The sequence below is a fragment of the Mixophyes fleayi genome, chromosome 5, assembly GCF_038048845.1.
Source record: "Mixophyes fleayi isolate aMixFle1 chromosome 5, aMixFle1.hap1, whole genome shotgun sequence".
Taxonomy (NCBI): domain Eukaryota; kingdom Metazoa; phylum Chordata; class Amphibia; order Anura; family Limnodynastidae; genus Mixophyes; species Mixophyes fleayi.
The window spans coordinates 100,697,200-100,722,134 of NC_134406.1; the positions used below are offsets into that span (position 1 = coordinate 100,697,200).

The 24,935-nt window shown below is 36.6% G+C and overlaps 1 protein-coding gene across 2 annotated transcripts in view; it reads right to left on the reverse strand.

Annotated features, from left to right (window-relative positions):
* ITPRID1 (ITPR interacting domain containing 1) overlaps nucleotides 1-24,935 on the reverse strand; it is a 126,320-nt gene that overhangs the window by 43,221 nt on the left and 58,164 nt on the right. For both annotated transcript variants that reach the window (XM_075212605.1, XM_075212607.1), the window contains exons 6-9: nucleotides 19,062-19,139; nucleotides 16,472-16,674; nucleotides 13,000-13,550; nucleotides 3,860-3,914 (exon numbers count right to left, since the gene is read on the reverse strand). In XM_075212605.1, the coding sequence (XP_075068706.1) occupies nucleotides 3,860-3,914; nucleotides 13,000-13,550; nucleotides 16,472-16,674; nucleotides 19,062-19,139 (887 nt within the window). The remainder of the gene's footprint in view (nucleotides 1-3,859; nucleotides 3,915-12,999; nucleotides 13,551-16,471; nucleotides 16,675-19,061; nucleotides 19,140-24,935) is intronic.

The following is a 24,935-nucleotide window of genomic DNA, read 5'->3' on the forward strand; positions in this document are numbered from 1 at the left end:
CCTGATGTTGTGTCTTTGAATAACAGAAATGTGTCCTCATAATACAAATTAACAAACACTTTCTGTAACAAATATTTAAACCTAGGATAGTTTGTAACTATGGTTAGCTTGACACATAGGGGCATACTCAATTGTTTGAAATCCCTGCGGCATTAAAACTATTACCGTTATTAGCTGGATTTCAGCTTGCAGCTCCCTGAGCTGAAATCCAGGGAGAAAAGTACCGTAATGATGGTAATAGTGCACGCGCCGCAGGATTTTTGGCTATAACGCCAACAATTGAATATGCCCCATACTAACTCCAATTTCATTCTACATATTCTACATATTGTCCCAACTCTCCTGTTTTGTGTGAATTTCCATCACTGTCCAAAGGGGACATCTTTAATAAATTTATGTTACTAAAAAAGGGTTGCAGTCTGTATGGCTATTTTTTTAAGTTGTGTATTTCAATCATTGGGAACATAAACTTGTCAATGATGTGATGCCCAGCTGTTGGCCCTCAAAACCTTGCAAGTGAGTACTGGTACTACCATGCCATGGGAACTGCTAAGCATTGGGCCAAAGGTGGCACAGTGCTTAGCAGTTCTACCTCACAGGTCCACTGGTTCTGATCTGGGCACCATCTCTGTGAAGTTTGTATGTTGTTGCCACTTTCCAATATTGCTGGATTTGTTAGGTTAAGTAGTTGCTGACAAAGTGGACTGTGGTGTGTTTGTGTGCTATGGAATTTAGACTGTAACTGCTGCATGGACTGATATCAATGATTAATTATTCTTTGTAATGTGCTGGGTAATACGGTGGTGCTATATAAATAAACAGCAATTATGATACTGGTTATTTGTAGAAATTGCTTCCTCCAGTATTTGATTTTCATTTGTCTAGCTGGTTCCAGTTTCCTCATAATTTCCCCTATATAAACAAAACCTGCCTTCCAAGCACTTTACTGTATTAGCAATGTCTACACCACTGCAGGTGGTCTTCTGACCTGTTTTGCAAGTTTGATCGATGTTTAGTTGTTTCCTTAATCTTCTCAAGTCCTGTCCTGTCCAATCCGATTTGACATACTGTCCCATTGTGTTTTGGGATTTCTTGATATTGATCCTGGCTTTTTTTTTTATTCCTGACATTGAATGCAGACCTCTGTCTGAGGCAATCAGCTCCTTAAAAAATACATCAGTAGGCAACCGTGGAGTTAAAATTGTTATCTACACTCAATAAGAGAGGTGACCAAGCTCACATATAGGAAGGGGTTGTACATGTCTATAGCCACCTATGAGGTTTGATACATTTTCTGTAATGCACTGAAACACAGGAAGCATTGAATTATTATTGAATGTGTTTACACACGTTTACAATGCACTTTGAACAGATTTAATTCATTAAAAGCCATTTAGCACTGTACACTATTACGTTGACTGTTACTTAAATTATTTTTTCATCAGGTTTCACGCGTTTACAGTGCAAAAAAATAAAAAAAAAACATAACCTGCATGGGTGGATATAAATTTTTACTGACATCAAAATCTCATGTGTCAAACATCTCAATGTCATATCATTTAAATACATGCTTAGAAATTAAATACATCCTTTAAAAAAGGAATTTGCCCCAGTAAAAAAGACAGACAGAGAAACATTTACATGTATATTTATAAATACCATTATGACATACTGTAGAGTAACCTACTTTAGAGATTTATAAAACTATTTATATATATATATATATATATATATATATATATATATATATATATATATATATGCTATATTATACACAACCAGTACATATTTTAATTTTCACACTCAATTTCTCTGTATTGTTCAAATAAAATAAAATAGTCCATGCTACCAATAAGTAAACATGTATTCTGTTTGTAAATGTGAAGTCCTTATGCAAAATCAGCACTGATTACTGATGGCAAAATGATTGCAGTATAAAGCATATATAGCAGATTACATTAAATAATTGCCTATTATAGCAATAACTACTTACATTAATGTTATTTTGTTTTACTTTATGTTGGTACTTATGTGCTTAGTGTACATTAGTCATGTTAGAGCTACAACTGGAATTAACACCAAACTCACACTTTCCCCTCCTCGGAGGGCTGCATAGCCTTCCTTCTCTTCCTACTGATAATCTCAGAAATACTGACACACTGTAGATCACTTTGGTACAATCTGACTTTGGGCACAGTTTGAACACTTAATCATACTAGTATGGACACAGTCATATGTTTGTGTATTGCTTAAGAATGGATATTTTATATCCAGTGCTGTCCAACTGTGGGCTTACTTGTGCTCAATTTACCAAGCAGTCTCTATAGATTCTATCACATGACATCATTTTTGAACATTATTTGGCTGATAGCCATGAAGTCATAACATATACATGGCCCATTCTATATAATTATGTGTATAGCACTGGACTAATTGGACATGTGGGTTTTCAGTGTTTGTAGATCTCTAGTTCTTGTTGAACTAAAAATCTAAGTCTGTTCTCCCAGCCAGCTGGTGAGTCACATGCTGCCTACCCTTATCTAGGAGATCATGCAAATATAGGAAAATGTAAAACTTGAAAAATGCAGAGGACTGCTGTACAGTAGAAATGTCTGCTCTGCACTTGTTCTTCCTTGTAAATAAAGCTGGGCAGGTGTTACATGCAACCATCTATCATAAAACATATCACATGGTTGGTTTGTTTGAACATAGTGTGGTCACAGCTTCTGCCCTTATATTAGATTATTTACTTACTGCAATATTGAAACAAAAAGTTACACCTTTGGTTTTCAATTAATCAATGAACATTTAGCTTGTTTTGTGCCTCGATCACACTGTAATTCTACAGTATCAGGGAACCGACCCAGACCAAATATTCACTCACTGCCCTAAAACACTTTACACATTCACCACACAATTTTCTAACCTGCCATAACACATAACACGTAAATGTATTGGCTTATAGTAGCTGTAGTTACTAACTACAGTTATTACAATAACTACAGTAACAGCAGTGCAGCTGTTATGAATTGAATCCACAGGTTGTTAGTCTCATAATCTACAACACCCTAGTCCAGTGGTTCCCAAACTTTTTCAGTTTGCGGTACCCTTAGAGTCTCCATAATTCTTTGAAGGCACCCCTCCAAAATAATTACTGAGCAGTCCCGTAGTTGGGTCAAAATGTCGTAATAAGTATTTAGGTCAGGACAGAAATACTTAGTAAGTTGTTTGCAAAAATAATACATATAAATCCAAGGGAAAAGAATATTTTTATATACTTTTTTAAATTATATTTCTGTCAAAGAATAGCTTACAGCTAATATTAAGAGGTATAAGATAAAACAAAATAAAACAGAAACGTACAAAAATCATCACATTGTGCCCCTTCATATTCACACTGTGTGCCCCTTCTTGCACACACTCTACGCCCCCCTTCTTCCACACACTCTGTGCCCTCCTTCATCCTCACTTTTTGCCTTCCTTCATCCTGACTCTGTGCCTCTGCATTCTGACTCTGTGCCTCTGCATTCTGACTCTGTGCCTCTGCATTCTGACTCTGTGCCTCTGCATCCTGACTCTGCCCTCTTCATCTCACTCTGCCCTCTTCATCCTCACTCTGCCCTCTTCATCCTCACTCTGCCCCCTCCTTCATTCTTTTCTTCAAGTTTTTTTTTTTCTTCCTGGCCACAGCACTCCTGTGACAGCGCTGCGGCACCCCTGGGAGCCGTGGCGCACACTTTGGGAACCTAGGCCCTAGCCAATCCCTGATAACAATAAACTCTCTGCGCTACTTTTCTATGCATATAGTAAGGTGACATGTAAGTCTTTATTAGGATGCTAAATTGGATTATGTACTAACCTGACATGCCGACCTGATTGATTGCCCTTGGATAATCTTCTTCAAAGCTCTGCACCTAAAACACAGAATTTACTTAGATTAAAGAGGACCTGTCAATTCACAAAATTCACAAATTATTTCAATCTATCTAAAGTTTTAGACTTTGTAGCATATTTTCAAATTTTAGGACTGGTTCAAGAACTATTTTGAAATAGTGATCTTCTATGTGTTGTCAGGGGAAGAGAAGCATTTGCTAGCTGGATACTCTGTTATACTTCTACAGGGGCGCACGCAGGATTTTATTTCCCCCCGAAAAAAAAAAAAATAGAGAGAGAGAGCTGCTGCGCTCCATTTCGGCGGCACTGTGTTGTACAGCAGCCGCGTCGCTGTCAAAGAAGCTTCCGCGGCGGTGCTGTATTGTACTACACTTCTTTGACAGCGCCGCGGCTGCTGTACAGTACAGTGCCGCTATGTAAGTGTACTGTCTAGCCCCCGATCTTCGCAGAGGGGAGGAGTTTCTGGAGAGCCAGAAACCCCCCCTGCGTGCGCCCCTGTTCAATTAAAGAAGGGAATGGTGCTCTCATTCGATGTGTGTGAAGATGTCAGACATATAGAAGTTCTTTTTAGAAATTTGTGGACTTATTTAAGTTCCAGAAAGTGTCTTTTTCACTTGCTTTCTTTCGATGTCTATATTAATCTTTTATTTGGCAGGCCTAGGCCAGCCGTTTATACTTCTGACCAATATGAGAGAAGGAGTGATGTCTGTGAAGGGATCTTTGACCTCTTTATCTTGTTTGATTATTTGCAAATACTCAGGTCATCATCATGCTTAGAACACAAAGCTTTGTATACACTATTTGCACTGCATTCCAATTTGTTCATATAATTCCTTAAGGTACTCGAAAAAAGAGTACCTTTTTCATATTTAGTTGTAGTGTTGTAACAATTTATACTCATGGTATGACTTTCCAGGTCATGTATGTACTGTATCATTAAATGGAAACTTTATTGAATTTATTGAAACTATTTTCTTTACATTTTGAGTGATGATTGTATTTACATGGCTTCAAACTTATATGTAGTTTTCTGTCCATTTTTATCTATATTACTATTTGTGAAACGTAATAAGTGAAACATTGCTGAATATGCACACAATGGGGACAGAGGTCAGAAGACTAACCTAGGCAGTGAGGTGGTAAACTGGATCATGGTCTGTCTTTGTCAGACAGCACACAGAGTGCAACACATCAGCATCCAGTCTATGAAAGTACCGCAAGTTATTATCCCAATGACAACAAGGGGTACCAGAATAGCTAAATTTCCAGCCATATTTGGCCAAACTGTTTGTCTTGATAATGTGTATCAAGGCTGGAACACAAAAAGAGGAGGTACATTATCATCCCCCCTTATTCCAGCATCTATTGTTTTGTTTTGTGGAAACTGCACACTAGTTGGAGGAGGATAGGCTGTATGTAGGGATATAGACAAATATGCATCTGCATGTTTTGGGGGCTTTTTGAAATATTGTCTTGTCTATCCATGGGCTATTATACAAATAGGTTTTGGATAGATTTTGGCTAGTTTTGAACTGGTGTTAAGTTCATTGCAAAAATTATGCCTGTTAGCACGGATGCAGAATCACACACCCATCCTCTCCTAACTGGCCTTGCTACATGTCACCTTCCAACATTTTCACCATTATCTTTCACCTCCTTCTATACTGAGACATGGTCTAAAGTGTCAGTCTCCTATTCCCCATTGTCTGAAGCCCCATTTACTACAACCAGTTTTAAGACCTACACAGAGTCCTACTGCAGTCTCGTCACTTTTTGTCGTGATAAATTTAGGACTATTGATCGCCAGTTATCACTGTCAGCTCGAGGCTCTTTTTACAGGGAAGCCGGTACCTGCACTGCAGCAGCTAACTGCTCTACTGCTCCTGAGTGTTGGTGATAGCTCATATCTACTACCATCAAAAAAAAGAGTTATCCTTCCTTTACATGCAGGCAGTTCTTCTCCTGCTGTATATTTCCATGTGTGCCAATCATGTACACGAATACGCTTGATAGCAATTCCCAGCTGTCTTCTCCTGTTGCTGCTACTCTGTACACAATGCCTATGTCAATTATTTTACAGGTTACTACCAGTAGAGAGCCAGATTGCTTAGTTTAGGGTTTTCTGCTTAGTATAATAGAGAAACCGTAGTTAGAGTGTACTATAAGGAAGTAGATTGTACTATAAGGAAGAAGTAGAGTGTACTATAAAAAAGAAGTAGGGAAAGAGCACTAAGAGCTGCTATCGCACTACCTGTGTCTGGTTACAAAATGGAGGCAATATGGAAAAAGACAACCCACTTCAGAATTTTGGGGATATATGTAGACAATGGGACAGGGTATGGAAGACTTAGGGGTTGAGGTTGGGTATTTGGGAAATTTGGACAGTGGAATATAGACACACTGTGTTAGGAGACAGTGTGAAAGACTTGGGGAGTGCTTGTGAACAATGGGGACTGGGTGACAAATAACTTGATTTATAGATCTCACTCACATATTTTCCAGCCACACCTGGTGTTTCAGAGCAGTCCAGCTGTACAAATCCTGCTTGCAGTGTTTGTACAACAGAATCACGTCATAAACAATAGGGTAACTTTGTTTCCAAGACACTGTTGAGTGTCATAATGGCAGTTTCAGGAAGCCACATTTTTCTTGCTGAAAATACATTGCGTTTTAAAATGTCTGTGAGACACCAGCATTTTCCCCGCTGCAGATTATTAGCAGGAAAGATATGCTACGTATAAGTCTATAGTATTTCTCTGGTACCTACCACATGTGCTATTAAACAGCTGCTAAAAAACTGCTCAAGTACAATGTAGAACTTTTTAGGTAGAACTTTTCTAGCTGTTCTCTCTTTGAATTCCAGCCACCTATACCATGTGGATGTCAACTCACGTTATATCTCCATCGCAGTAAGCGTAATGTAATCCAACCGACATGTAAAAGTTGATCATCTTACACTACTCTCCTATTGACGGAGGAACGGGATATTTCCAATGTATCAAGATAATGCTGTCCCTTATTAAGGATTTTTTGGGACCCTCACAATAACAACCCCATCCCCATCACCACCACTTGATATGGCACTGTCAAATAATGTATTGCTTCAGCTAGCGAAAACGTACTCATGGAATGACCTGAGAAAGTTTTACTGTTTGTTCTGTCTAATGTATACATTTCAGTTAGCTGATTACCCAATATGGAGTTGGCACTGAAGATCAGCAACTAAGAGCCATTAGGCCTACCTAATTACTTTTTATTACATCACATTATAAAAAGTGACAAGTATAAACTAAAATTACAGAATAGAACAACTACAATTAATTCACATCAAGAAGTGCTGTAAAAGCTCAAACTGGATTTGTTATAAGTTTACTTAAAGCTGAAACAAATTACTCAACTACAGTAGTTCCTATGTTTCTATTTAATATTTGAAAATATCTGTTTGGCTATTTAAACTCTGTTTATTTGTCCAACTTATACTTTTCTATTTATAGTTTTCACTTAAAAAAAAAACATTGCTGCCAGCAGGTACTTGCAATTATGTGCTTATGCAGTTAATTAAAATAAGATGACCTAGTGACTACATATTTGCTTTACTCGCTTTAATCTAAAATCATCATCTTTATTATTATAAAATGCTGACAAATTTGCTCAGCTTCCTAAATAGCATTTGCTAGCAAAATGTTCCTGTCCAGTTGAGCGTACAATCTTATTTTGGGGTCTTCCTTTCTCACTTGCATCCATTCTTAAAACTTGAATGAATTCTCAAGTATTTAAACATAGGATTACAGTATTTTTATTAAATTATTGATAAATGTATATAACTGAAAACATACATTAAGAAAACATTTATGTGTGACTTGTTATTTTTAGTTACAGCATAAGATACAGATAAGAATTCTACATCTCACTTCCTGTCACTTAATATATCTTAATTGCTTCTCTCTTACGATAGAGTCACACTAGCAAATAAGCTAATTTAGTCATATATAGCTTTGCATGAAAGAGATGGTTTTCCTAACACACTAGAAAGATTCAGATATGAGCACACTGCATGCAGTGATCTAATGTCACAGCAAAACCATGCTTCCCATATGAAACTGTATGTAACTAAACTGGCTTACAAACATTACATTTTACTTATTGTGTTTATAAAGGCTTAGTGTTAAATGAACCTTACCTGTCCATCTGCAGCCAAGCTACACTTGTGCATGCAGTACTATGTTGACATTACAATAGGACAAAATACTGTAAGTTTACTCACCTATATTAGTGTGTGTCAATATTTTATGGGTAAATGCACATTGAAGCAAACATTGTGAAAACTTGGGAACCAAGTATAACATGAGCAAAAGTAGTGTGGCATCTTTGTTGCTCATTAAATAGAAGCTCAGTGATGATGTAAAGGACCAATAAACTAAGCAAAAGAGATTTTTCCGCCTCCTTTAAGTCACCATAAACATACCCCTGTCCTCTCTTCCCCATTGTGCAGGGCTTCAGTAACATATTACCCACTTTGAATGGATAGTAGAGTGCACATTAGATTGAATGGGTTGGAAAACTCTCCCTTCTTCCTGTCTCTAGACCAGAAAGGGGTTTGCACCTGCTGCTTTGCAAGGCTCACCTGCCAGACTCGCCTGCAATGTTTAATGACAGCCACATGCCAAACACCTATTTAGCATTCAACTGTCATTACTGCAGGGCTCTATCACATGAGGTTTTGCAGGGTGTACCTTTTCCTTAATCTGAAGTTTTTATTGCATTTATCTTTGCATTCCATGCACTGGGGAAGCCAATGACACAAGATACAATGGCGGACAGCATATGAGTAAATTGACATTTTTTACTGAATGTTTTGGTGTAAAGCTTTCTGAACATTGATAAAAAAAGTCAGTAAAGGCACAAGACACTGCAAAAATATTAATTCATGCACTCATCATCTCCCGCATCCTGCATCGACTATTGCAATTCCCTCCTTAGTGGTCTTCCCAAAGTCACACTTGAACCCCTACAATCTATTTTGCACGAAGCAGCTAGATTGATTTTCCTTGCGAACCGTTATTCCTCTATTGAGCCACTCTGTCAGTCCCTACATTGGCTGCCTGTATTTCAACGAATCCAATATAAAATTCTTCTACTAACATATAAGGCCGTCAACAAAATTGCACCGACATACATTTCCTCACTTGTCTCAAAATATCTCCCTACTCGACACCTCCGTTCTGCACAATATCTACGTCTCTCTTCCACTCTCATACATCTTCCCATTCTCGGTTACAGGATTTTTTCCGGGCTGCACCCACTTTGTGGAATTCCCTCCCTCGCACAGTAAGACTTTCCTCTAGTCTTCAAACCTTCAAGCGTTCACTGAAAACCCACCTCTTCAGACAAGGTTATGATATTCCTCAACCACCATCTTAATTCCCTAGATTACCCTATTACCCTCCTCTATACAGCTCACGCAAGACAACAACCCTCTGACCAACATTGCCACACACACAGCCCACTCAATACTTTTACCTTTGAATTCTAGCTGGTCCATTGTGCAATATGATGTAGCACATGCCCTTGTGTTGCAAACTCCCATTGTCCTATAGATTGTAAGCTTGCGAGAAGGGCCCTCTTACCTCTCTGTCTGTATGTATTACCCAGTATTGTCTTACTAATGTTTGTTCCCAATTGTAAAGCGCTACGGAATCTGCTGGCGCTATATAAATAAATGTTGATGATAATGATGACGATGATATGCATCAACAATTATCCCCTAAGGGATCCCCCCGGCGCTAACAGTCAATAAAGAGTAGATTCCAAAATGAAAAATGGAAATATGTAGGTGACCCTGCAGCTAAGACACGGTTCACCAAACCGTTAAATCAAAGGATTCCTCTCCATATTCTCGTCAAACACAGCGCTGTGTGAAGAAGTGAGAGGTAAAGGAGAGTGATTTATTACCTACTACAGCTTCCGCTGCAACTAATTGGTTTATCTCCAACAAAACTCTGGTTCCTGGGCAACTAAGGGGTGTATCCCCAGATACGAGGTGACGGAAAAACGTGCTTGCGTCATATGCACTCTTCAGATCACAGATCCAGCCTGGGCAAGCTCCGTCTCGCTCCATTTATGGAAATCATCCAGGAGGGGACGTAATATTGTATTTGAATTCCGGGTATACTCTAGGTTACGGATCAAGCCGGGTAAGCCCTATTATTTTATATTTTCCGGAGTGCATAAGTCACTACAAGACAGCCACACGTGGTTATGTTTTATTGCTATACATATGGACTTTAAGTTCAACAAGCGTATACATGATACAAAGGAGTTATAGATGACAACAGTTACCTATGCATAGGTGGAACTATACTCTACATATATATGTTTGGATGCATCGTTAACCATACGGTGGACAACAATACCAGCAAGTTTTTCTACGCACTTTTTCCATTCCATTTGTTCAGGTGTATTATTATTATTTTTACCCAATATCTATTTTTAACCCCTCCCCTTCCCTTAATTTTTGAACCATGCATGTATTCGGTTTCTAGATATTGGGAATGTATACTTTTTAATTATTATTTGGGTATCTGCATCATATTGGATCCATATGCAATAATATCTTCATCTATATAGAGATTGGCTTCACCTGTTATGAATATATAGAAGGTGTAGGTAATTGTTCCTCTCTGCAACGATCTCATGAGATAAGGAATATATTATGTTTCATATATTGAGTGGAACTTACCAACTTGTGTGATGCTTTGTATTCCAAACTGAGGATATTTTAGATTTTTTATATATTCGTTATATTAGATGGTGTATGAATAAAATTTCAAATTTAATATTTTAATTTGGCTTCATCGTAAATTGTATCCTATGATAGGAATAGAGCAATATCTGTATTGTGGGTGTTCCAGCGCTTGACCTACAATGTGCATTCCGATGATATGCATCAGCCCATCATAAAAGACCAGTATTGTATCACTTTTGAGGAAATATTTATTACTAACATTCCCTTGGTGTCTATTTTATGTGGTAGTGGTCTAGTTCAATTTATTATTGCTGTTTCTTTAATGGGGTTAATACTAGGAGCAGGAGACTGATTTTAGGCAGTTTTCAAACTTGAGTTGACACTACTTTATTCTTATTGCTTGATAGCTCTCTCTGACTTGTGGTGTCCACACAATAAAGACAACTGCAACATTAATAATAATCAAATTAACTGTTAACCTGTGGACATTGCTTAATGAAATTGCATGCCACGCCTCTGCTGCCTGCAGCAGACTGCTTAAACACTGGTGTCTTTGTTTACTCTGCTGTCTGTGTTCTTCACCTATAGCAAAGTGCAGTTACGTTTGGACCTACAATCCTTCTATATATGGCTTGGAGAATAGTCCATGCTGTGTATAGAGGAACGAGATGTCATGTTGTGTTTCAAACTGCACCTCGCTGGTTTGCTTCCTGGCATTGTGGTGTAGTGAAAATCATGGACAAGGTTGGCAGGAATGAGCCAGACTACTTCACCATGTACTTCCCACAGAGAGTACATGTTTTGTTTGAGACGGACAACCCAAATAAGGAAACATGCCTAACTTTAACTTAACTTAAAAAAAAAACAGGAGCAGAAACTGCTAAGTGATAGTTGGTCATATGTAGATATATGTGCCACTTGCAGATATAGGGCCTGATTCATTAAGGATCTTAAATTAAGAAGTTTCTTATTAAAGTCTCCTGGACAAAACCATGTTACAATGCAAGGGGTGCAAATTAGTTTTCTGCTATGCACATAAGTTCAATACTGACTGTTTTTTGAAGCACACAAATACTTGATAGCTTATTTGTACACTGAAAGTTGATATTTGTGTGCTACATGAAAAAACAGTCAGTATTTAACTTATGTGCAAAACAGAAAACTAATTTTCACCCCTTTCATTGTAACATGGTTTTGTCCAGGAGACTTAAATAAGAAACTTCTTAATTTAAGATCCGTAATGATTTAGGCCCATAGAATTTATATTAAAATATTTGGTGACCTACAGGAAAATAAATTATCAAATTTTAAGGATGATTCATCAATCTTCATATATTTTTTATATTTCATTATATTTTAATATTGTTTCTATAAATTCCAGATTTTCCATTTGTTATATTTCTTGCAAATACTACAATAAAGTAGACAAAGTAAAATATTTAAAAGAAACAATAATATAAAGGACTATGGATTATGAAACTAATTCCCAGACTGAATCTGGTAGTAGACTTTGTGCTAAATATATACAGAAAGCGTCAGCACCCACAGGACTCTTCAATTTATTTTTAATGAACTTCAAAGTCTATTACATGTTCAAGAATCCAAGGAGTGCCATTGCTTTCTGTAAGTGATGAATAAAGGATTGTGGATCGCTCCTTGACAAGTCATCCAGGCTGAAACCTATATAACTCTAAGTGCCCACTCTTTTACAGATATATATACACCCTCATACAGTATATTATAGTGTTTAGTATGTTCTTAGTACTAAGTGCAAAATTGGTATGCAATATATTATCATACCACGATCTTAGTGCACAATTGTTCAAAATGAGTCAACAATTAAGAATGTAATTGTTGTTACAGATATTACATTTATGTTACAGAGTTTATGATTATTATTGTTAATCTTATTATTATTGGTATTATTTTTAATTATTATTATTATTATTATTATTATTATTATTATTAATTTATTTGCTTAATATGTTCTTAGTACTATGTGCAAAATTGGTCTGTTATATATTATCATAACAATTGAGTTCTAAGTGCACAATTGGTCAAAATGAATTAAGAATGTATTTGTTATTATTGCAGATTTGATATTATACCAATTTTGCAGAGTTACTTATTATTATACATATATTTCCTAATATGCTTAATATGGTATTTGTGCTTAAAGTCTGTTCCTGCACCTTATTTTGGATTTTATAAAGCTAGTCCCAGCCATGTAGCACATTTCCATAAATACGATGAATTAGGATTGTGTTGACCAAACTCTTCTGTTTCTATTAATATGGGTCCCAGGCTGAAAAAGATTAAGAAGCCTGGGTGTATTGTTATAAACATACTATAATCCTTACCTCTTCAATTTCAAATGACTCTGGAGTCTGCAGTCTGTGTGCAGCAATCCTTTTTTGGAACGTTTTAGAGAGAACTTTGGAAACCTTGAGTGTCCTGACTTTGGCTGTCATGTCAGGAGGATTGTATTGTTTCACAGGTGTAGAAAGTGTACATAGCTGGATTTCTTGTCTTTGGGGAAGTGCATCACCATCATCTTCATCTGGCAATTGGTCCTTTGACAAAACTGCCAAACTGGTTTCCTCCTTACTATGCCTTCTCTTTCTGTAAACCGTCAAGTCACTTGTGTCTTGTAATGGCTCATGATGGTCTTGTTTTTCATTAGGTTCTGCTTTAAGTATACATGGGCTTTGATTTTCATTAACTATTTTTGATTGTCTGAAAACTTTCCAAAGCAGCTGTCTTATTCTGTTTCTTTTCTCCTGCGTCAGTGTAGAGGTCTTCACAGAATTTGCCTTCGGATCTTCCCCATTTTTAACATTGTGAACATCTTTTAGCAAAGAGGAAAAGGCACTTGTCACCTGTTCTAGGACTTCCAGCTGACGGAATCGACCTAAAGGTGAAAAAAAAGATACATACTCATTAAATGAAGTTGATTTGCTTAACAAAATTAATAGATGGTTAAGATTAGGATTTATTCCCTCCGAGCAAGTGGTGAGCAACAGATAGCACTTACAGTTTTCATATGCTGTCCCAGACTTATATCCCCTTTTTGCTCTATTTAGAATTATAGAATGAAAGCAATCATTAGCACAGGTATGTAGTTGATCTTCTCACTAGATTGACAAGCCAACTGTATAGTAACCTGCTGTTAGGCAGACTGTTCACCATATGATGGAGCTCTGATCTCAACCTATGTGATTCTTCTCTGAAATTATAATATGTTTGCGGAACCAAGAGCCACTCAAGAGGCCCCTGAAAAAAATGGTGTGCACACTGGAAATCATAGTGTTAAAACTGAACTGTTTTGGAAGACTCTTTTGTGGGGGGATGCAAAATAGCAGCAGATTCTTAATGAAGAGTGGGAAGAGTTGCCATTTGATTATGCTTTTATCTCGTTCATCTATAGAGCACACAGCTTGGAATGAACAGTGAAGAATGGTAGATGAAGCAAAATTAAAAGGGGCTTTTTTTTACAATCACTGAGGCAACACCAAATTCTAGATTGTACAAGTAAACTGAGCAGGAGGATATCCAACCATTTATTGATGAATTGAAACTTAACACAATACATCCAGAAGTGTGGTGTAGGATTTATCAGAAGTGCCACTAGTTATTAAATCTAAAACTTCAAAAGCTTTTTCCAACAGAAACAGTGAATGTTATACCAATGTGTTCAACAAAGACACGCAGTGGTGCAGTCTTCTGTCTGTTGTTTGTTTACGTTTTCTCCGGAAAGCAAATATGGTCAAACCCAACTTTACATTTGTCAAGCACCTAGAAAAAATGGTGTTGTGGTGGAAATTTGTAAAAGTCTTATAACTCCCAAAGTAAAGGAAAGGAAGAAAAAAAACACACACAAGGCAATTTGCAATTGACCACATGTAAAATGTCTACACATGGTAACCTTTCCATGAAAAATTTTCTTCTGTACAATAACATCAACTGTTAATTAGATAGACAAAAAGCATTATTGTTCTTACCGGAGCAAATATATCTAGTCTTACATATTATATGCACATTCATTTGTAATTTTTGAATGGCTAAAACAAGGACTTTTGTACTATACCGAATGCTGACAGTAATACAATAAAGAAAAAAACCCTAATATACAGCCAGCTGTCAGTACAAAATACTATATTTGAGTAATTTTTATGGTACAATGCAAGAAAACAAGGTGCTATAAAATGAGGGGATTGGGGCCAGTGAAATGCATTTGGGAATGAGGGAACGGTGAAGAAAGTGTAAATTCCAGGAAAATGTAAAATCAAGAAATGTCAATGTTGGACAGCATTGTTAACTGGTTCAGAAACTGTCTCTCTCACCATTCTAGTGTATATACAAGTACCTTAGTTGAAAACAAGGTATTTTAGTCTGATGTATATACACAGTTCTAAATGGTTGCACTAATTGCTATAACAGCCATACTATCCCAGTTCAGTAAAACACAATGAAGTAGATTTATTAAAACTTCTAAAAAGAAAAAATGGAGATGTTGCCCATAGCAGCAATTCAGATTTGAGCTATAATTTATTTAGTACACTCTAAAAATGATAACTAGAATCTGATAGGTTGCTATGGTCAACAACTCCACTTTTTAGAAGGTTTAATAAATATACCACAATAAGTATATTATAGGAAATATTGCTCAACAATAAACAGCTAATAAGTCTTCTGTTAGTTTGTGCCCCCTGTTGTGTGCATTGAGGAATTTGCAACATCCCCAACAGCACCAAAACAAGTGAGAGATGAAAGCGGGACACGCTAGTTAGAATAGCGGTGCCTTGGAATTCTTGCCACTCCCAAATTTGTGCTGGGAAGTATAAATGTGTGTTAACTGTGATTTGTGTGAAGCTTCATACGGTGCCGTATTTCCTCATATCATCAGAACATATTACAGGTAGGACCTTTTCTTATTTTGTTCCAAATTGTGCACAACTGGGTGACTTCCTGGTTTTTGACAAACCCTCTGATAAGACTTAATTCTACCACAATATCACCATCACATTCAGTGTTGCACTGGTCCTGAGGAATCCATTGCCTCCTGACCTCTTCTGCCTCACTCAATCTAGACAGCTAAGCCTAACCAAACACTGTTTTGGACAGCATACATGAATATAATGGAGGGTTGGCTACAAACCCTCGGTAAGCTGGACAAACCCCCTTGAACAACTCACTATTTTGTGGGTCCCTACTACCACTGCTTTCTCTGGAGATCCCTTCATACCCCAGTCCAACACTGAATTATAGGGAGAAATGTTCCCTTATGCAGTTCAAATTGTGCACAACTTGTTGACTTCCGCCTCGTTTTTCTCAGATATCATTGTGGTTGCATTCTGGTTGAATATAATGGTCAGTGATATACTTGCACATGTAAACATATTCTATTTCTTAAAGTAGATAGAGGCTGCAATGGAATATTTGTGGGGCCCTTAAATTTAAATTTTGTTTTTTTATGATTGTTGTTTTTAGCATCATAGTGTCATACACTTTTTGGACATTTTAAGCTAATACTTGTTTTGAGATGTAGCTTTGGCGAAGAATATTGCTGCAGTGTAAGTTATATAGCTTTAAGTACCATTTTTTTCTGTAAACTTAAAATAATTTATGCCCTTTTTATGTAGTACAGGAGCAATCTTTCAACAATAAATATGCAAAGCTCATTGATGATGACTATGATAGAAAACCAATTTTCATTGGCTCAGCAACAAGCACATTTATCTTTACACCTATTGACTATATTTTTATTCCCATGCACTAACATTTTCAATGACACTGTGTTATAATTCTAAATCACTGTATGAAATAACTCACCACACAAATTTGGATACTCAATTTCCATCCGCCTCTTTTGGGCCTCCAAAAACACACGGATATTGATTCCTCTGGCTTCAGACGGTGTCATCATGAAACGGGATGGAATTTTATTACATATATCAGGTTCATCAATGCCAAATCCCAGGTCAATAAGAAGATCAACTGGGTCGGCTTCACAAATTTTGAGCATTTCCGAGATGCTTTGAGAAAAGAAAATGTATTTCTTTAATGTAATAGGTAATACTATAAAAAGATAAATGTCATTTTATTTTTATGCTTCTCTGTTTAAACCCTCGCTTTATGTCTAGCACAAGCTTTCCTGACCCAGAATAATAATTATGCTGTAGGTTTGTTTTAAGATTAAAAATGTTATACACATGTTGCAATACAGTATATGATTCATACATACAGATATATTTAGTGATTGTCAAAAGCCACAGTGGATATGAAAAGTCTAAACACCCTTATTGAAATTGCAGGTGTTAGTGATGTAAAGCCTGAAATCAAGATAAGTCATGTCAGACCTTTTCACATTTAGTGTGACTCTGCAGCCAAAAACATTCAAGTAAAAACCTACAATACCCTGGTTGGTTAAGTGTACCCACCCTGTCAAAATGGGGTGTTCAGAGTTGACCAATCACATTCAAGATCATGTTCAAAGTAAATTAGCATACATCTGCCACTGTGTGCTATTTTTAATTGGTTGTGGAACTACAAGCATTTCTTTTATGCTGGGGCTTGTAGTTCCACAACTAAATGGCGTATCCTGGGGATGGGAGTGGAGATCTTTTGGGAATATGATAAAGTCTTACCGAGTGGTTCTGTGAGAGCCAAGGAGCAGCTAGGAATTAATTTCTGTTCTATGAGGTCAGTGCCTATGTGGTCTGACATGAATGTGCTCAGTGCTAGGTGTCTGGAGGGCAACATGTATATTGCTATATTTGTGTAAAAATGTGGAATATGAGGAGAAAAAAAGGAAAATGAATGTTGGGGGCATGTATAGAGTAAGTAGTGTGTGGTCTAAAGGTACCGGGAAAGCTATTGGAAAGGCATTTTGACACGGACAGATTGGAGGTTGGGCCCTCACACAAGTATCTTGGATCAGGTTCCATGGGGTTTTAATCTGGCTCTGCCAATCTGTAACAATTCAGCTGTAAAACAGGAGATGAAGAGGAGGAAAAATGCAACCTGGATACACTCCTACATGAGGACAATATCTATCTGTCTTGTGAATTCCTGTTACTTTCCCGCACCTGCTTTGTGTACTGCCTGGATGCTCCCTATTGAACTGTTTGCATACCATGCTTCCTAAAACTTCTTTAAGAGTATGTTGTAATCAAACCTTCAATCCATACCAACTACCTACCTCAGACCCCTCTCATGTGTGTTCAATTTCTGATATTCATCTTGAGTTACTAATAACCTTTGAACTTTCTAATGGATGCTTTTAGTTACCACCTACTCCCTGTGACAATCCTGCTTAGCAAATCCCGTATTTGAGGTCCATACCATACGTTTCTTCTATCCACTTGAACTCCACATTGCTGTCTATCAATTACCCAACAGGCCCAGTTTCCCAAATCCTTAACAACTTCACCACCTGACTTTCTCACTTCCTCTCCACTGATTGACCCATTCTTATTCTAGGGGATTTCAACATCCACATTGATAATCCTTGTGGCACTGTCACATCTAAGCCCTTATGCTTATGTCCTCTTGTGTTCTGTCCTAGTGGATTTCATTTCCCATCCTTCATGATAAATTTTCCCTGGAGCTTGTGTTATCCCATCTCTGCTCCATCTCCCGCTTATTCAACTTGGCCTTCCCACTGTCTGTTTCCTTCCTTCTATCTTACCTTGCCTTCTGAATCTCCAACAGCACCTTGCTCCATCCCAGCTCCTCTAGCCCCTCCCTAGTAACTCACCTGTTCAACCTATACCTCTCCATATATTTTTGATGCATTTTAATGCAATATGGTAGGGATTGGAAGGGCATGTACTTTGTGTTTCATTGCCTCTATTCCACTTAATAACAGATTGAAATGACCCCCTCCACCATTGTTCTTCAGTGTTGAAACCTCTATGTTAGGCAACTGCATTGTTTTATCTGGTAACACTGGGTGTCTAAGCGTAGGGGCCACTACCAGGTTTGTACACAGTAAGGGCAGTTGCTTAACTAGAGTGGGGGATCCAACATTAGAGACACCTTTAATTTCCTCAAATTACTTATTTACTAACTTGCAATGATAAAATATTTGAAATTCTGAAAATTATTTTACATAGACGGACATACAAGAGATACTCATAAGATATTTGTTAGCCCCATATTAAAGATATGTGAAAGTTATATCTATAATAAGACTGGTAAAAGAGAGCAAAACGTTCCTCATGTAGAATTACATTAAATAGCTCCTTGCAATCAGCTAACTAATAATAATACTTACAGTATAAAATGTATTTTAGTTTTCTTTTAGTTTAGTGATTTGTGAGGATGTTTTACCGACTGAATCATTATTGGTTTATTTTCTGAATAATGATGCTAAAGGCAGGTTAATGAGATACAAAATGGAAAGTTTGCTACAACCAACCTTTTAGAGGCACTTGGAGCAGTTGTGACAGTTCCATCCAATCTTGCTGAAGATTTTTCAATGTATGTATGCAGATTGCTGGATAGGAGAAATACACAATTATTTTTTTTCAGTTGTACATCACAATAATTCTCCTGAGCAATCATTTTAATTTTGCTTTAGTTTACTTTTAAATCAACAATACTAAGAAAAAAAAAAGTAACGGACAAAAAAACAAAAACAATATGCATCTGCTGCAACCCACATATTCTAACTTTCGAAAATAAAATATGGTAGCATATTGTAGGTGTGAGAATAAAGGTGTTAGGTGTTAGCAAATGCTAATTATACTGTAAATGAGACAGAAGGCATCCTGCTTTATAACAGATGGTGAATCAGCTGCTAACCTTCAGGGAACACAGCTTCTCCAGCCATGACTTTTTAAAATACTGTATATAATTTATGAAAAATTGTGTTCCATTTCAAGATATGTACAACAGAGATCAACCTGCGTAGAAGATCAGATTGCAGAATAGATTGTTGATTAAGCAACCTTTAGTCTGATTTGGTTAATGATTGAGCAACTCAAAATAGTTTTCTTGAGATTGGCTTTGGAAAGTGATAAAATAGTTAATTGTGTGTAGAACAATGTTATTTGTAGGTGTTTAATAAGTTAAGTTTGTGATCACTAGTAAGTCGTAACAACAGAGATGTCTAACGCAAACTATTTATCTCTGTATCAGCTTTATGGTAATCCTTTACAAATATGTTCCATCCCTTTTCTTTGTGTTTGTATATCAGAATTATTCCTGATAATTCATCTTCCTATTTCCTCAGTCAGTGCCATGTACTATATGTACTTTTTACATAGTCTGCTTATGTTTCTTGTTTTAATGCTGCCCATGGCAGACTAATGCTTATTTTTATTTTCATGCATGTGAACCCAGGGTCTGATTTAAGAGGTTTTGAGATCCATCCTTGCTAGACCTAACTGTAGTATTTAAGGGTTTGACTTTAAGCTAGTTAATTTCTTTATTTTTTGGATACACTATTAAAGTTGTTGTAGGGTTTTTACTACGGAGTTATTTAAAAATACTAAAGACTGTAAGAATTTGCTGAGAGTCAACATGATACAGCAAGATATGTCACTTCCTCTGATGACTTGTACAATATGCTGGCTATTAATTCTCCTGAAACATTCGTACAACAGGGCAATGATTTGAAGATACGTGTAAAGCAAACTTGAGTACAACTAAGTAAAGGAGATGAAGAAATTACATGAGGTATTGGGTTAGATTAGAGATAACTTCACAAGTAGTTCAAACTGTTATTTATTTGATTAAATGATCTTGTTGTGTGCTTTATGTAGGTTGTGCATCTTATAAAAATTTGCATAGAAGCAACATTAAAATCCAATAGATAAACCAGATGCAATCATGTTGTCAAAGATCACTGTCGTGAACATAGAGAGCTTGCAGTTATTTATAAGGTATAAATCATAACTACAGTGTAAATATGTTATATCAAGTGAATCCATTGATAAGTTTAGTTAAAGTGTAAAATGTGAAGTCAGAGTCTGATATATATTTATTTGATGGCTTTGCACATCCCAGTGTGAGAAGATAGAAGTGTCACCTGGGGGCAGCTTCAAAGAGCTCCCAGGGTGAGATATAGCCTTATTGTGACACCTGAATAGACGTTTAGGTACCGCTCAGCATGTGATCTGGCTCAAAGAGGCCATGTGCTGACATAGGCTATATGTAATATAGGCCAAAAACAATTCAGTTTTAAAATATGCCACTTAGAATCAATGAAAGTAGTGATCGGTCACATATTCCTCAATGGCATGATGAAGGGCAGCTCATATGTTGAATAAAGAATTCTGCCCCACAGAGAAATGAAGGAAATGAGTGTAAGCTCTGCGAATACATTGTATTTAGGCATGTTTGATATCAAAAGATGGACAGAGTCATATGGGATTTATTAATGATAAAATTGGATCGAAGTAACGCTCTACAGAAAAATTAGATCCCATGGTAGAATTGGTTAGTATATCAGGCAACATGCAAATGGTGATAAAAAAAGTGTCCCAGGCCACAACCCCCTATTAGCATTAAACATTGCCCCTGTGAAGACCATCCCATTTAATTTTGCTTAAAAACCTGTGTTTTAAAGGGACAAATGGTCAGCTTCTTGGGGATCAATCTAATTGAAGGACTGCCCATCTTTTCTGCCTGCCCCAGGCATACAGATTATTATATGTAAGTGATGCTCTGTAGTTATATCCCATTTGTTTTTATAACTGTTTGCAATTTTTTACTTGTATGTCAAATCCTTATCTAACTTTTTTTATTCTCTGTAAGCATTGTACTTTTTGTATACTAAATCTTAAATTGAATAATTCTGTCCTTATTGCTCTAAACAAATTCATTGTCTGTTTAGAAATAACAAATTGCTTGGCTGGATTAACTCTTTAGAAACTAGTGTTTTTGAGGGTTAACTGGTTAGCTACCAGGGCACAGAGTGTGCACAATTGGGTGATTAAGTCATAGGTTTGCTACGGGCCTTATACATAGCTGGTGGCAGTTGCCGAGAGGTGTGAAGCGTGCGTCTGTGTTGGTAAAAGAGACCAGCAAAATCTGTAGCCTTAGAGAAAGAGGTGAGTGTGAGATTTAGGGCTGGAATCCTGTGTTCCCTTACAGTAAGCTTCCAAGTCACAAGTGCGCAGAAGGCGGTTTGTGACAAATAAAGGGGTTCATGACAATCACACATAAAGAAGCAAACAAAAGTAAATCACATTGGGGAAATATGTTTATGTATTCAGACCTATGGCTTTGGAGATTTGATCACATTCAAAATCATGTTCAACTGTAATTAGCATACACCTGCTAGCAATCATCATCATCATTTATTTATATAGCGCCGACATATTCCGTAGCGCTTTAAGCAATGAAAGTGATTGTGATTAACCCCAAATAAAGATCTGCTGTTTCTGTAGGCTTTTCATCCTACTGGGATAAGCATGGTCTGCAAGGAACTTTGAAATCTTCTATGTGATGTCATTGTTGTAAGGAGAGGTCGACAAAAGGAGTACAACCTCTAAATTGTTCAGCTCTTTCAAGGGCAGGATAGGTATGTTAGACTAACTTTGCAGCATTCATTTTCAAAAACATGTCGAAATTTAGAAGATCCCTCCTAGGTTAAATCCATCCTATCTTATTTTTCATGAAGCCACATATTTATTTTCATTGATTACTTTCAGAAAATTATTCAAAATCATCACTTATTGACACAATATTAGGGCTCAAGACCCTCTGTAGATTAGTAAACTGGCTGTTATAAACTGAGATGCCTTGTAAAGCCTAGCAAATCTTAGTATAATGAATGTTTTTGACTTGAACTTTTTTATGTGTTGTCCTACTTATCAGCCTTCTCTATATTTTTTAATCATGATCAAAAAGGTCATATCTTTACATTTTAATAGGTTTATACTGACCGGTGTCAACAGATTCTAAAAAACATACATTAATATTTCCATGGGTGGCATTTTTACAAGGTTTCAGGTAGCAGCACAGTGTCAAACCAATCACTTGTGTTTCCTTTTGCTATCAATGCATTAACAGCACCTAACTTGTAGTGTGGAAAGAGGAGTAAGCACAGGTGATTGGTTTCACTCCTCTTGCAATTATCTGCACATCTTCCTGTAGTCATTGCATTAGCAGTGTAGTGACCGGTACCCACAGAATGAGAAGAAGTAGCCTTCATTTCCTGTACCAACTCACACTGTCACTTAGAAGCAGTTCCAAGAAGTTCCTTGTCAATCCAGTCTTACTTTTACATGCAATCTTGCAAAGTTGTTTTTGACTTTGCCACGGTTTGTCCAAAAGTAAAATATTGCAATACTATTGGCTCTGAGAAAATTTACATGTTTTGTGTTGTAAAATATTTTACATACAGCTCACAATCAATTTTGTTTTTGAAATATCTTACCATGCAGAAATATTATCTAGGCTCTTTAGAGCCTAGATAACATTTAGAGCGTTTGGATTTATGAGGCCTTAGTTTAAAGAAAGGGTGGCAAAATAAGTGATAGATGTTTTTACTTACGATGACTGCTGAGTTGTTATGGACTTTGTAAAAAGTAAATCTAGGCTAGTTGGGGCATGGAATGTAAATATATGGCACTTATGGAAAGTCGTCTGGAGAGTATCTGGTTGTGTCTTTTAGTGATAGTAAATTACACTATTAAAGAACTCTTTGTCACAGGACAAACAAATACTATAACGGAAATTGCTGCTAAGGTGGATTATAAAATATAATTAAATTAATACCACAGGCAACTATTTTAGCATGCATATTACATTAATATGTAATGTTAATTTATTGACAAAACGTATTTGCACACAAAGCTTCTTGTTATTAAAATATACAATATGTTACACATTAAACAGATGTGTTTACTCCATATCTCTCCTCAAGTTACTAAAATAAACTTTAGGCCCTTTTAAATCTTGACATTTTAGGTAGTGATATCTTCAAAGTACATACATCAGCTTTGTATGATGTTCAGTAACATATATTATCATTAGAAATATATATGCCTATTTACCTAAAAAACGACTTGCACTTTCGACTCTGACAAAAGCTAACATTGCCATCATTCTTAAACCAGACAGTAATTAGAGGCCCATCTTGTTACTCAATCATGATCTAAAAAACTTTGCTAAAATATTGGCCAGCCAAATTAATTCAGTCATCCTTCACTTGCTTCATCCCGACCAGGTGGTGTCTCTCCCAGGATGTCAAGACTCAAACAACATGTTTTATCGAATGTCATGGTCATTTAGATTTCACATACTCTCATACATGGAATTCTCTGGAAAATAACTGCCCTGTGTAACGACCCCTTGAGGTTAAATCCTCTTTAGTACAAAAGATTTCCTTCAAGTTGCAATCACATAAGCAGAAATATTTATGGGTCTATAGAACAAAACACTACCATCAGCATTTTTCAAGCTATTATCTAAAATTAGATTTGTCATCAATTGCTTGAGCTTATCTCCTGGATCGGTAGAGCGAACCTGTTAAAAATGAACTCACTTCATTGGCTCCGGAGACAGTGCCGATCTCCAATACTAAAGTCAAACCCAGTGATTTTGTTCTTTCTATCTGGAACTACACCTTTTAGTGTTATTCCCTAACCTCTCGCCATTAATACCACTTTAGTACAAACCAAGATTCCCCTGGAGCACTGATATTCAACATGTTGGTCTTTGGTTGGCAGTGAAGTGAGATTTCTAAACAACCTAATGTGTTCTCATAGTGTTCCTCAATTCTCTGAACTCAAGGAGAAAATTAAATTTATGAAACAAAAAACAATTATATGAGTTACATTTGAAACACTTTTGTTATGTATTATATTGTTAGCAGCTGTTGTTTTAATTTATGATCATGTAAAAAGTTAAGTGAGTTCAATGATTGTACATACGCATGTGCATATACTATATTCTGCTATGTATGTCTACATACAAAAGCACTGTTAATACACAGCATATTTCCTCCCATATTCCAATCGTAACATATATTAAGAAATGCTTTAATTTGAATATGGGCAGAACTATGCAAAAGTTACATGTTCTTTTTGAAAGCTGCATACCATTTATGTTCAGGCTTGAATCAGGCCCTTTGTGGTTTACATTGTAATGTACATTGTAATGTAATTAGCTTTGATTTTACCTACCAACTGGTTTTATTCAGATCTCTGTGTTCTTCCAACATTCCATCAATACAAATAATATTATTATTTTAAAGAAAAAAATGTTTGCACTTAGGAAGCACCACGGGCGATACAACACACACTTACAACATGAAGCATAGACGCTTTACTGTGTAGCC